Source organism: Glycine soja, chromosome 2 (assembly GCF_004193775.1).
Source record: "Glycine soja cultivar W05 chromosome 2, ASM419377v2, whole genome shotgun sequence".
Lineage (NCBI taxonomy): Eukaryota > Viridiplantae > Streptophyta > Magnoliopsida > Fabales > Fabaceae > Glycine > Glycine soja.
In genome coordinates, this window is record NC_041003.1 from 1,278,137 (window position 1) to 1,291,499 (window position 13,363).

Sequence of the window (13,363 nt, forward strand, 5' to 3'; positions counted from 1 at the left end):
TGCTATGTTGCCAATCAATTCTAAAAAAACTGTTTTTAGAAGAGTTAAAGAAAAATCTATTTGGCAATTTTGTTTTGAAAATTATTCTAGAGATGAGAAAATAATTGCACAATTATGATAACATGAAAACTAAAAATTGTTTGTTAAATTTGTTTTTAAAAATTATTTTCACAAATAAAAAAAAGAAAACTTGTTTGATTGTATTATTTCTTTATGATTTTTAAACTTATTGCATAACTTATTTATATGTATATACAGGGATTAAATTTTTTAAAAAAATTTCCTCACCGTTAAAGTCTACAACAAAGACTTTTTTTTTTTTTTTTTCTCGTTGGTGGTTATTGCATCAGGATGCGTAACTCCATCGTCGTTGTCATTTCATTCGATACTAGAGATGATGCGAGGTGGGCTTGATGGAATCGGCGACGGTGACGCTAGCTATCAGGGGAGATGGAAAGGGTGAGACGACTGGAGAGGATGCAAATGGTGTAGTGGAACTTAAGGAAGTTAGGGTTTAGAGGCCAAAAAATTGGAGACAAATCGGAGAAGAAGGGACTAAAATAAATTTTTTAAAAGATAAAAAATTAAATTAATAAAAAACTAAAAAATCATTTAGCTAAAGAAAATCAAAACATAAAATTTACCCATTTATTTAGACCAACCAAATTAAAAGCTCAACTTCTTTAAAAGTTTTTTTTAGTTAATTTTGTTCATTTTATTTATAATTTAATAATAATTATTTTTCCAATTAATTTTTTCTTGAAATGTTTTGAAGTTTATCAATTTAATATTTAATAAATATTTTTAGGTTTGAAAATACGAAAGTTAGAAGATAAATAGAATAAAGAAAATTTAAATGCAAAAAATAGATAACTATGATTTTTAAATAAGAATATTTTTTAAAAGTAATTATATGTACATTTTCAGAAATTATCTGCAAATCTCTAATGTTTCATAAAACTTGATCGATCATAAAATCAAATTTAAATTTATTTGATTTACTTAATAAATTAAGTTCGATAATTAAACTCACGAGAAGGACAGACAACCCCAACAACAAAATATTTGAATAAAGAGGGAGGAAAATGCCCTTGGGTGAGACCACATAACATATTGAATATGATTCTCTTGAGGACGAATAAAGAAAGGGAAAAGATGACAACAAAGCACCTTTTCCATCTGGTGGGGAGAAAAAGTACTAGTATATATATCTGAGAATGAATGGTGATCAATCACAATTCTAGTTATAAATAAAAGAAAAAAAAAAATGCTTGACCAGGCTTTTTCCTCCAATAAGCAGTTAGGGTTAGGGGTCTTAGTATACAAAGGGAATATCTTGATCACTCCCATTAAAAAATCATTGTGGGGAAAAAGAAAAGAAGGTAAGCGAATCGCCCTAAAGTTATTTCGTTTGATTCGTTAGAAATTACATTGGCCCATGAAAGTAAAAGGGGTGCTTATATTTATATATATATTTTAATTAATTCATTGAAAAAAACAAAATAATGCTTGCTGGAGGGCATGAAACAAAATAAAGTGAATATTTTCATGAGTTTCATGAAACAAAATAATATAAACAAGTTTCCTACCTTTTTATGGGAAGATGACTTTAACATAATAACCAAAAAAGGTAAGATGACTTAACATAGTAACAAAAAAAGTAGATGACTTTAAGGCACTAATCGACTAAAATTGACATGGGTCCTTTTATTACTAGAGATGTGCGATAAATAAATCAAAGAAAAAGAACCCAAAGAAATAAGTTTAACTGTTTTTAAAAAAAAAATTCCGTAGAGATTTTTCAGTTATGGTTTTTATATGCAAATTACAAAAAATTTTTTTTTTCTCAAAGCATAATTTGATTTTTTTTTTAAATCGTAACGCTAAACATCTATTTTTCATTTATTATATATAGATATATATGAAGCGTAGATGACTTTTCAACGTTTCTCATATGTAACCAAAAAAAAGAGATGACTTTTCAACAACAATAAGAAAGAGAGTAGACGATTAGAGTAGTAGAATTAAAGCATAAAAAAAGTAGTAGGATTAAAGCATAAAAAAAGTAGTAGGATTAAAATTAATAGACACTTCTAATAGTCCTATTAAATAGAATGTCAACAACACGTTGAAATAGTTCATATACATTTACTAAAGAAAATATTCAATAAGTCTAAATCATAGGAGTAAATAATTTTACTCAATTTAAGTGTAATAGAATCTCACTAAGATGGCTACTCACCAAATAAAATTTGGCACTACAAAAGAAATTAAATCCACGTATGTAAAGAAGAAATACCTAAAAAAAAATAAAAATAAAAGAAGAGAGCGAAATGAATACATACAACAAATGAAAAAAAATCGAAAGAAGTTATTTTTAAGAAAAGTTAAATATAATAATATAATCCTAATAAAACATTAATTTTTTACTAATAAAATATTCCTTAAAGTAGAACTGATCTTCAACAACCATTTAAGTAAGTAAGATCTTAAATTCATTAAAATATCATTCAAGAAAGTAAAAAAGAAAAGTGAAATAAGAAAAAATATTTGACTTTAAAATAAGGTATAAAAATTTAAATTTCATCTTATTTTATTATTTATTAGTTTTGTTCTTTTTTTTTTGCAAATTAAGTATTTAAGTGAAAATCGATAGATGTAGCATAAAAAAGCATTAACTTTTTATTTTATATATAAAAGAAATGATTTTGTTACCACAAAGAGCAACATCATGTCTGTTGTGTACTAAAGCTGCAAGTTGGACAGTAGCAGGCGGAAGCTAGAAGTCCAAAATCGAAGAGGTTGAGACTTGCATTGAGAGGAGCCTTTTTTCCCCTTAGGTTTTTAAAATTGCCTTTGGACCTTCCTTCCCGCTCGTTTCACAATGAAATACGTGATCATCAGCGGCGGAGTGGTCAGTGGCCTCGGCAAGGGCGTCACCGCCAGCAGCATAGGCGTCGTGCTCAAAGCTTGTGGCCTTCGCGTCACTTCCATCAAAATCGGTTCTCTCTTTCTCTCAATTTCTTCTCTCTTCTTCCTTTTTCCCTACACCGACTTGCAGTAACTTTCAACTTTCATGCAGATCCGTACTTGAACATCGACGCTGGCACCATGTCTCCCTTCGAGCACGGTGAGGTTTTCGTTCTCGACGACGGCGGAGAGGTTCGTTTCCTTCTTCCCGTATTTTTATTTTTTTTAGTTATACCTCTGCATGCTTTAATTTTAACGTTACCGAGGTGGCGCCGAATTGACTTTTATATATTATATTTTGACTCCTCGGTGATAGGTTGATTTGGATTTGGGAAATTACGAGCGCTTCCTCGATGTCACGCTTACCAAAGATAACAACATCACCACTGGAAAAATTTACCAGGTGCTTGCTTGCTTTTGCTTCGCTTTGCTTTATGTCTGTAATGGATATGGAATATGGAACTCCCTAGTGAATAGTAAAATAGTGTGCTGGAAAGTGATTTTGCTCTCGTGGCTTAACCGTTGTGTTTGTTTTCATTTCATATGACTAGTCTGTTCTTGAGAAGGAACGTAAAGGCGATTATCTCGGGAAAACTGTTCAGGTGATATACCGCACGTATGCCATTTACCTCTTGTTGCTAGATATTTATTTTATTATGTGGGACTGTGGATAATAAAGACTGGTTTGATGAGGTATTGGTGTTTTAAAGTAGGTGGTCCCGCACATCACTGATGCTATTAAAGATTGGATTGAGTCGGTTGCTGTGATTCCCGTGGATGGAAAGGAGGGCCCTGCAGATGTTTGTGTGATTGAGCTGGGAGGCACTGTGGGTAAGATTTTTACTCAGGGATTATGGCTCTGTTGAAGCTGCATTATCCGCTTCAATCAATAATGTGAAAACGTACCTGTCTTTCTACAGGTGATATTGAATCTATGCCGTTTATTGAGGCTCTACGGCAATTGTCCTTTCAAGTAGGTATGACAACATAATATTTTGCTTTTAAACTAACAGTGATCTGTATAGTTTTGTCAAAATTTATTTATCACTTTAGAATTTCTGTTAATTGCCCTCTCATGTTTGACGAGGAAACCATTTTATATCTTTTTTTTTAAATTCCCGTAATCACCCTAATATTGAAGGTAAGTAATATAGATAACAATCTGAGTATACTCAAGTAGATATGAGCTTGGCCGTGCTAGATATCATCTCTATGCAAACTGATCAATATGGTGGTAGTTCATTTATGTATCATCAGTACCGTATCGTGTCAGCATAATTCATTAATGGAGATTGCTGTTGTGGTATTGCATAATTCCTTGCTGTCTGTTTCAATAAAGTTGTTCATTGATATTTTTTTGTCTGTCAATTTTTTGTGGATGTTTTTTCTGTCTTGGTGATTAAATGTTAGCGAGAATACAAATTTTTATGTTTTTATTCTCATGATTTCTTCTCAGGGCCTGATAACTTCTGTCTCATCCATGTTAGCTTGATACCAGTGTTGGGTGTAGTGGGCGAGCAAGTACTACTTAATTACTTGTGGATTACTGTTTCAGACTTAGTTTAAATTGATTTATTTTATTTTTCTCATTTTGAATGCAATATTCTGCTTCCAGAAAACAAAGCCTACACAACATAGTGTCAGGGAGCTGCGAGCATTGGGATTGACACCTCATCTTTTAACAAGTCGCTCTGCTGAGGTATATTGTTCTGCCATTTTGGCACCTTTGTGTTATAATGTTTGCTCCAGAGTCTTTTGGTAATAGCAGTGCATAAAAGATCTTGCTCGCTTAATCTTAGCATGCACACTGTACTATTCTTTTCTTTATTTAAGTCAAGGGAGTTATTGATTTATACTTGTTTCCTTCTGTTTTAACTTTTCACTGTTGTATCTTTGATGCTAGCTAGTTTGGTCATATTAGCAGCTGAAATACTCTGTTCTTGAATATGGCAGCCTCTTCTAGAAAGCACTAAGGAAAAACTCTCAAAGTTTTGCCATGTTCCAGTAAGTTGGTGAACTGAGCTCAGTTGTTGTCTGACAAAGTTTTGTTTATTAGTTATTGATCTATATTTTCTGTATTTTTTCACAGGTTGAGAATATTCTGAACATCCATGATGTACCAAACATTTGGCACATTCCCCTGTTACTGAGAGTGGGTCTCTAATAAATTTTTGGTTCGTTTGAAGCTTGGCTTCTTTTGTTTGTATTTTGTGTAAATGTTTTCTTTATGATTGGCCACTTTTTTCAGAACCAAAATGCTCACCATTCAATTCTGCATCAGCTTAACTTACTCAGGTGAGTTCTTGATAAAGGAAAATAGAAGAAAACTCTCAATTTATTATGTAATTTGATCAATTGATAATGTTACAGTCTTCAAACTTTGACTGGGGCGAATCCTAATTAAAAAAAACACAGCCCTTTTTTTAAAAACAATTTTTAATAAAATAATTATTTATCCTTAGAAGTCTAATTGCCGAAGGCATCTTGAACCAAAAGTATTTAAAGGGCATAAATAGAATTTAAAATAATGCTGCCATGGTACCATGTTACAGTGCCTGAAGTCCTGAACAGTACTTATGCTACAGCTATCTAAACAGTAACACCTGCTCTAGAAATTGCCTTTGAATTATTGATCTAATCTGAGATGTGATCTAATTATGGTGTGTTAAAAAGAATGCTCAAAAAAACACGGTAGAATTCCTCAAAGTCAACAGTAATTCAACAGTAAATTTTAATTTACCTCATTTGTTTGCCATCTGTTCCCCTTGGCTTGAAAAACACTTGGTCTTATGGTTTTCAGGCTGATCTTAAACTTGTCCAATCGTTGTAAAAGGATATTTTGAATATGTAAAGATCTTGAATTTCTTTCCTAGCTTGTTATCTATGTTTCTGAGAAATTGCAATTAATATATGTTGGAATCTTTTAGCGGTTTGAACTAACTAAATTTTTTTGAGCAAAATCTGAATGCAACACATCAAACCCATGCAATCAATATCCTGAAAGATCTCTGGTCTTCAAAATAATTGCATCAATTTGAAAGCATTCATTACATAACCAGTTCTACCAATTTAGGTAATGTCTTGAATGACCAAATGAGGGTAACTGTCTTCACTATGCTCTTCATCTACTAAAAGATGGATGGACATGAATATCCTTTTTTCTTCCTCAATAATTTCAGCTTGCCTATCTTCTTGAATGTCATCTGGTTGTGCATCATGGATTGGAGGAGAATTCCAATCTACAATGTCTTATCCTCTAGACCTCCTTCCCCATTGGCTATAGAATTGGGATCACCTTTTGGTATCTTCACGTGAGCTCTGAGTTGATTTCTATACACGTTTCTACCTCTTGTGTAGGCAACTCCATCATTCTTTATATCTATGTTACCTCTTGAGCTTGGGTAAGCCCAAGAACTCTTGCACTAAGTGCTACCATAACTGATATGGATTGGACCTAGCTCTGGTCCAATGATTTTGGACAAAATCTGTGGGATAGAATCTGCAATGCTCAAGATATTGAGAGAGAAAGCATGAGCAGAAGAGATCTAAAACATAGAAAAACTGTTGTCTTTTAGTTTAACAAGGGAAAGAAAACCCATTTACTGGAAAACTTATTGATATTCTTCTCTTCTGTAGCCTTCAAAGTCAAACCCCTTGATAAAGTAATGCTACTACAATAACATGAAGTGTCAATACTCAACAGCTGTCGCGCATTAGTTGCATGAACAGTACACTGTAATCTTATGAATGCTTAAATGACCCCCCTTGCCATCCTCCTTCATAACTTGAGTGAGACAATATATTTCATCATTCTGAATATTGTTTATCATACTTAGGCATGCTGGACATATTGTACTTGTTTCTTTTTTCTGAAAAATATAGTGATACTATGATAATAGTCTACTTCATTTGTAAATTCTTTTTCAGCCAAGCTACACCTCCTGATTTACAGCAGTGGACAGAGATGGCTGAGACCTATGATAATCTTACTGAATCTGTTAGTATATAATATTAGTTTGCAATGCTTTTTCCGAATTTATTATATTATAATTGTGCATTAGCATGAAAACACTTTGAAATTTGCAGGTGAGGATTGCAATGGTGGGAAAGTATGTGGGTCTAACAGATTCATATTTATCTGTTGTAAAGGTGTGTTGTATCTTTCTTTTAATGTTTATTACTAGAATAGCAGGATGACAGTATATTTTATGGAAATTTTGAGTAATCATCTCCATAAATCTACTGCCATTTTCACGAGCAATCATCTGAATTTCACTTTTTTACTAAATCCTTAAAACTTCTATTTCCTATTGATAGCATGCTTTATGTTTTATACAATGAAAAGTATAAACAAAAATTTTGGAGCATCAACCCACTTTCATTGTAGCATGGTGGTTTTTTTATTTGACACATGATTTTTTGGCAGTCATTTGTTGTAAGTCACTACAGGTGTTATATTATTGAAAGGCACTGCATAATTTTATCATGTATTTATTTGTTTTTTTTATATTTTATAATGCCTGATTGTTTACAGGCTCTTCTGCATGCTTGTGTTGCACGCTCTTTCAAGCCATCAATTGACTGGATTGCAGCTTCTGACCTTGAAGATGACAGTGCAGAATCAGTAATGTTTTCTTTCAAACTGCATCTGAAAAAAATAGGTTACTTGTCACTTTGAAGGATGTCACTCATGTAAGGCTAATTTTATTTTTGTGGTTTTACTCAGACACCAGAAGCACATGCTGCGGCCTGGAAGACTTTGAAGGTAAGACTTGGCTTTTTAGATAATGTGATGTGATCCTGCTAGATTTTAGTTCAGGAAAAAATGACATGTTTTCTGTGTTTATTATCTATGGAGGAACTGTTGGCTTGGCCTATCTTTGAAATTGGATTCATACAGTGTAAGGAAATGTGTTGCTTTTGAATTTGTAACCACGGCCATTTTTGTGAAATTGAAACTTGCAGAGTGCAGCTTGTGTTTTGGTTCCTGGGGGATTTGGAGATCGTGGTGTGAGAGGTATGATGCTAGCTGCCAAATATGCAAGAGAAAACAATATTCCTTACCTGGGGATTTGCCTGGGAATGCAAATTTCTGTAATTGAGTTTGCTAGATCAGTAAGTAACATTTCTGTTTGTCATGCTTGGTTCTTCTAACTACATGCTTTTATTATTGTAATTTAACATTTATTATTAGGTTTTGGGTTGGGAAAGAGCAAACAGTGTAGAGTTTGATGCCCAAACACCAAATCCTGTTGTGATTTTCATGCCAGAGGTATGTAAATGTCCTACTTCCTCCCCCTTTTCCCTATTCTATTTTTTGTTTGCTTGTAATGTCTCTTTGTCATAAACAGGGTTCACGGACACATATGGGAAGTACCATGAGGCTTGGATCTCGGAGAACACTCTTACAGACATCTAATTGTATCACTTCCAAGCTGTATGTGATGTAGCTATCTCACTAGGTGGTATTTTAATGGTGAATGAAATAATAAAAAGCAGGTCATGTATCCCTCTAGTGAAATAGCCCATCTTCCCTCCCTCCCCCAATAACGAGGTCTGGTGGTTCATCAAGTACTGAAGTGCTTGATAATCAGGGGATGGCTTGATGTCAATAAAAATTAGGACCGGTTCAGAATTTTCTTTGCAATATCCTAATATCAAAGGGCTTTGGGATTCAATTCTACAGTTTTACCTTCAATGTAGATGTAAGGTTTCCAGGGGAGTGGTAGCTCATTTTATAGCCTTCTGCTCAAACCTACAATCTCCCATCTCCCGACAAGAAAAATAGGATTTAAAGCACATTCCTGATGGACTATAACTTGTTTCGAATATCTTGCAGGAATATGGATCTGAAATAATGAACTGTGTTGTGGAAAATTTTAATAAACTTCTAATATGTCCCCATTTCATGTTCCTAATTGCTAGGTACGGCAATTCAGAGTATGTGGATGAACGGCATCGGCATAGATACGAGGTTTGGTTGTGAACATATCCTTTTTGGTGACTGCATGATCTGTTTTGGAGATTGGTGGTTATGTAATTTGACATTGACATTATGCAGGTAAATCCAGATGTTATTGGAACTTTAGAGGAAGCTGGACTAAAATTTGTTGGGAAGGATGAAAGTGGAAAACGAATGGAGGTAAGTTTTTAGCTTGGGTAATGTTGCAATGCAAAGTAATATTAACTTAGTTAGAACCAAGGTTGAGAATCTCAGTTTCAATTGGATGTGGTTGCATTTGTTATCCTGCTTTTGTGTTTCTACTTTCTATATATTATTGTTACACAGAATTCACTTCTTTTATCACTTGTTTCCTGCATGGGCACTGCATCTATTTTCTGGATGTTTAGAAATTCTTCTTGTGCAGATCTTAGAGCTTCCAAGTCATCCATTCTATGTAGGTGCACAATTCCATCCAGAATTCAAATCACGGCCAGCGAGACCATCTGCTTTGTTTTTAGGTACTTGCGAGTAGCGACTCCCTAATTTTCCTTTTATATGCTATGAATCATATGAAAGAATGAATCAAAAATCATTTACAACATCTGTGTTGAGTTAGTAGTTTGTGTGATATGGGGACAGTCTGTTTGGACCTTTACAAGCACGCATGTTACTTGTGGTTACTTATCTTCCTAAAGGCTTTCTTAAGTTTAAATACGTGTTGCAATTTCCATGTGTATTGATACTTGAAATTTCTTATTAAAAGATTTCTCATTTCAAATAACTCTTAATCATCATCTTCAATTCCTGTTTTCGTTATGTCTACCTTTTTATGATGCTGCATGTAGGTCTCATATTGGCCGCAACAGGAAAGTTGGAAGCGTATATTAGTAGGCAGAATGGAAGTTGATCTACGATTTGTTACTAGAAGGCTCACTCCTACAATATTTTTCTAGGGTAAACTGGTACTCCAAAGGGAAGATAATTGGGGAGAGGGAAGGGAGTGGGAACTGAAGGAGGAGATAAGGAGAATCATGGAATATTGTACGTGTGCAGCTGCCCATGCTTCTCTAGCTTGGTTGCCGAGTAATATTAGTTGCACCTCCACATTCATTGTTTTATCATCAGAAAACCTCACATTAAAATTCTTTTATATTCATTTAATAGTAAGAAGATGCTTAAAGGAGGTTGCAAATACTAGTATGTCTTCACCTGTGACCGATAATGAAATCAAGCATGGCAGCTAGAATAGTAAAATTGTAGGGCTCAAAAGCGTTTATCTTTCCTTAGCTTATATCTGCACGTCTTGGCCACACTGTTAAATAAATTTGGGGTATGGTCAAACATTTCCCGGTGGGTGTAGCTTACCGTGGGCGTAATACCATGTATTTTCAATAAGATTTCATTTTCGTTATCTTTTCGTGATGCTTTTCATTTTATGTTCGCTTGTTAGGTTTTATACTTTCTTATTCAACAATTGTAAGTAAAACCAAAAGGTCATATACATGTGTCCAAGTTTATCTTGTACTTGTGTTCTCTATATGTTCTATTATTTTGGAAGGTTTGTTAATGATAAGTTTTGGAAGGGACGAAATAGTTTAAGGATAAAATTATAATTATGGATTATGACATATGATGGTAAATTCGTACATGATATTCAAATTTTGTCACAAATTCTGAGAATCTATGTTATCTGCATTTTCCATTTTCTATACATTTATCTATCCGAAGAAAAAAAAATATGATGACAAAATTTAAGGATTAGCTCTAAGGATCAAGCAGTTTTTATTTTAAAAAAATCGGTGCCAAGCTAAAACTCCAATTAATTTGGTATCATTATTCTCATCACAATTATATCTCTATTTTTGCAATCGACTGTAGTGTTGGTATTCAGATGAAGAAATTTCATCTAATTTCTATATTTCATCTTTTACGTTGCATAGGATTTTGCTATTTTCTTCTAGGTGGAAGATATTGGTCGTGGTTAGATAAATAATTTAATAAATTATTATCACAACAGAATTTGTATTATAAATCTGGGTATGAAATATAATTTAATAAATTATTATCACAACAGAATTCAAATAAGTTCACAAAAATTCTTTCAGATGTTGTAGACATAGGCATTATGAGTCACATTCTTTTAAATTAAACAATGAATAGCAGCCCGGTAGACGGTAGTATTTTAATTGAAATTATAACTATGAAAATATGTAAATACTAGAACTCAAGGGTAGCTCCCGGTATTTACAGCATCCGGCAGTACATATGGATCTCTCTCTCTCTCATTTCGTGAACTACAATGTTTTACCATTGACAATGGCATCAAAACTCAATAGAAAAAGAAGAAAAAAGTGAACCCGCACGTTGCATATATTAGAAGCATGCTCAACAACTTGTGTCTGATCTGGGTGTTTCATTGTATTCTAGTAGAGAAATCTGGCGCTGCAGCCTCATTTGCTGATAGAATTTAGCAATGAACTCCTCAGCTTGCTTATCTATCCCCTGTGCATCTGCTTGTTGCTCTTCCTCTTCCTCACCACAACCCATCATCTCTTGGCATCCTTCATAATAATCATGACAAAATTCCTGGTCTCTGCTGTCTCCTGCATCCATGAGGGCACTCTTTCTTCCAGTATCATATTCAACATTGCCATCATCATTAAAGTCATAGTCAAAATCAACATGTGGCTTTATGCAAGGAATGTGCGGCAAGTGGAAGCGCATGGAGGTTGGACGGTACATCTTGACATGGAATATGGGGGTCTTGTCGAACGAGAGCTCGCGCTCAAAGTAGTGAATGTGGCTTGGCGGCGGCGCAGTGTGGCCGAGTCGCTTCAAGTACTTTGGTACCAGACGCAGCTCCATGGCAACCCTGCGCCTTAACAAGCCACCTTTACGTGCCCACAACAATGACGCCCGCAGGAGGCTCCATGCTCTATGACCAACGCCACGGTTCTTCAAACCCATGATGTTACTATATATTTGTGGCTGTCGCTAAATGTAAATGCCAAGTGTGCTTTAGATAATGTAGCTGAAACTCAAACGTGAGGAGGAGTGTATGTGTATGGTAGAGTAGCTATTGCAAGTAATATGGAAACTCTTTATGAATGTGCTTAAGCTGATGATCAAAGATTTTGGGTGCTCTCTTCTATATATATGTATAGAGACCTAAGAGAGAGAGAGATTCTGGTCGGGTAGCGTGTTAGAGAAAGAGACAAATGATTACTATTAGTTTTTGTTTTCACTTTCAAGTTAAGTACACATCAAATGTGAACCAAGGGGGGGAACTAACTCCCTACTCGTTAAGGACACGGTGTACGCGGTTGGAATCAAGCTGGGACAGACTCTACATTATATAATTTGTTTACTTCATTACCATTCTGCCCTTTACCCCTATATATTTTTTTCAGACCTATTGACACATCTTTGTTAGAAAAATGTATGAATATTTTTAGAATCAATTAAGATTTAAATCTTTTACCACTTGGTTAAAAAATATAAACAGCTTCAACAATTGATTTTCTTTACTCTTGTATGTTATCATTGATTTACCAACCCTACGTCCCTACCTACAAAAGTCTATAATATTGAATATTGATTATTGAAGCAATTAAAAGCGTTTACCCGTAAATACGATTATTTAAAAAGTCATCATTTTCATGATATGTTAACACATTGTTAGAATGATACTGTAAAACAGTTCATTACTCGTGTGATTATATGTTAATGAACAGAGTTGATTCTGATTTCTGAATATATAATTACTTTTTTCATATACAAGTAATTGCTATGGAGTGATAAGATTTAAATTTTCTCATAGTATTAGGTTTAATAAATTGTTACTGTAAGTAAGAACTCTTAGATTAAATATTAATAATACTATGATTTTCATTAATGTTTCCTTTTCACATGCTGCAGCAAAGGTTTCCTAACCTAAAGTTTTTTGTGTTTTTTTTTTTGGGGAGGGGGGGACGGGGGTTGGGGGGAAAATGATTTGATATGGTTGTTGGGAGCTTTGCAACTTTACTTAACAGAAAAATGGTTGGTAAGGATGTTTTCTACCTCAAATTTTAATAAAAAGAAACATTTCTGGAAAGCCACTAATAATAACCCATTAGTAAGGGTCATTTTGGTCATATGAAATGACATGATACGCAAAAATAGAGAGGGGGACCCACAGCCACATGAAATGGAGGCTGCTTCTAGTCTTCTAGTTGGATTTTGTTGGAGTATTCTCTTGAACGCCGCTGTGAATGCTTTCAAATTGAACTATTGAAGTCACAGAACATTATAAATCTATATTTATATTTGAGACGCAAAGCTTACACACTTTCTGCAAGTAAACGTTTGCTTAATATGGTATCTTAATCAATTAAGCTAGCGGATCCAAAGCTCCAACAACTATTTGTTCGTTGAAACTTTAATTAGGAACTTTCTGTTGCATTGCGC

The 13,363-nt window shown here is 34.0% G+C and overlaps 2 protein-coding genes across 3 annotated transcripts; one reads left to right on the forward strand and one right to left on the reverse strand.

Moving 5' to 3' along the window:
* Positions 1-2,730: 2,730 nt before the first annotated feature.
* Positions 2,731-10,438, forward strand: LOC114378578 (CTP synthase-like). 2 transcript variants are annotated; one of them, XM_028337221.1, is made up of 22 exons: positions 2,731-3,002; positions 3,083-3,162; positions 3,287-3,373; positions 3,522-3,572; positions 3,684-3,801; positions 3,891-3,947; positions 4,427-4,491; positions 4,586-4,669; positions 4,924-4,974; positions 5,060-5,122; positions 5,219-5,265; positions 6,898-6,967; positions 7,057-7,119; positions 7,505-7,594; positions 7,697-7,735; positions 7,936-8,085; positions 8,165-8,242; positions 8,322-8,407; positions 8,896-8,944; positions 9,032-9,112; positions 9,373-9,432; positions 9,760-9,894. In XM_028337221.1, exons 1-21 carry the CDS (start codon positions 2,885-2,887, stop codon positions 9,430-9,432), a joined length of 1,587 nt encoding a protein of 528 aa, XP_028193022.1. In that variant the 5' UTR covers positions 2,731-2,884; the 3' UTR covers positions 9,760-9,894. The 2 variants fall into 2 exon arrangements, with proteins under 2 accessions (XP_028193022.1, XP_028193015.1); XM_028337214.1 differs by having other exon boundaries at positions 2,733-3,002; positions 9,339-9,432; positions 9,760-10,438.
* Positions 10,439-11,059: 621 nt separating this feature from the next.
* LOC114378592 lies at positions 11,060-12,100 on the reverse strand. The gene has a single exon (XM_028337231.1). The coding sequence runs from the start codon at positions 11,879-11,881 to the stop codon at positions 11,300-11,302; it is 582 nt and encodes a 193-aa protein (XP_028193032.1). The 5' UTR covers positions 11,882-12,100; the 3' UTR covers positions 11,060-11,299.
* Positions 12,101-13,363: the final 1,263 nt, after the last annotated feature.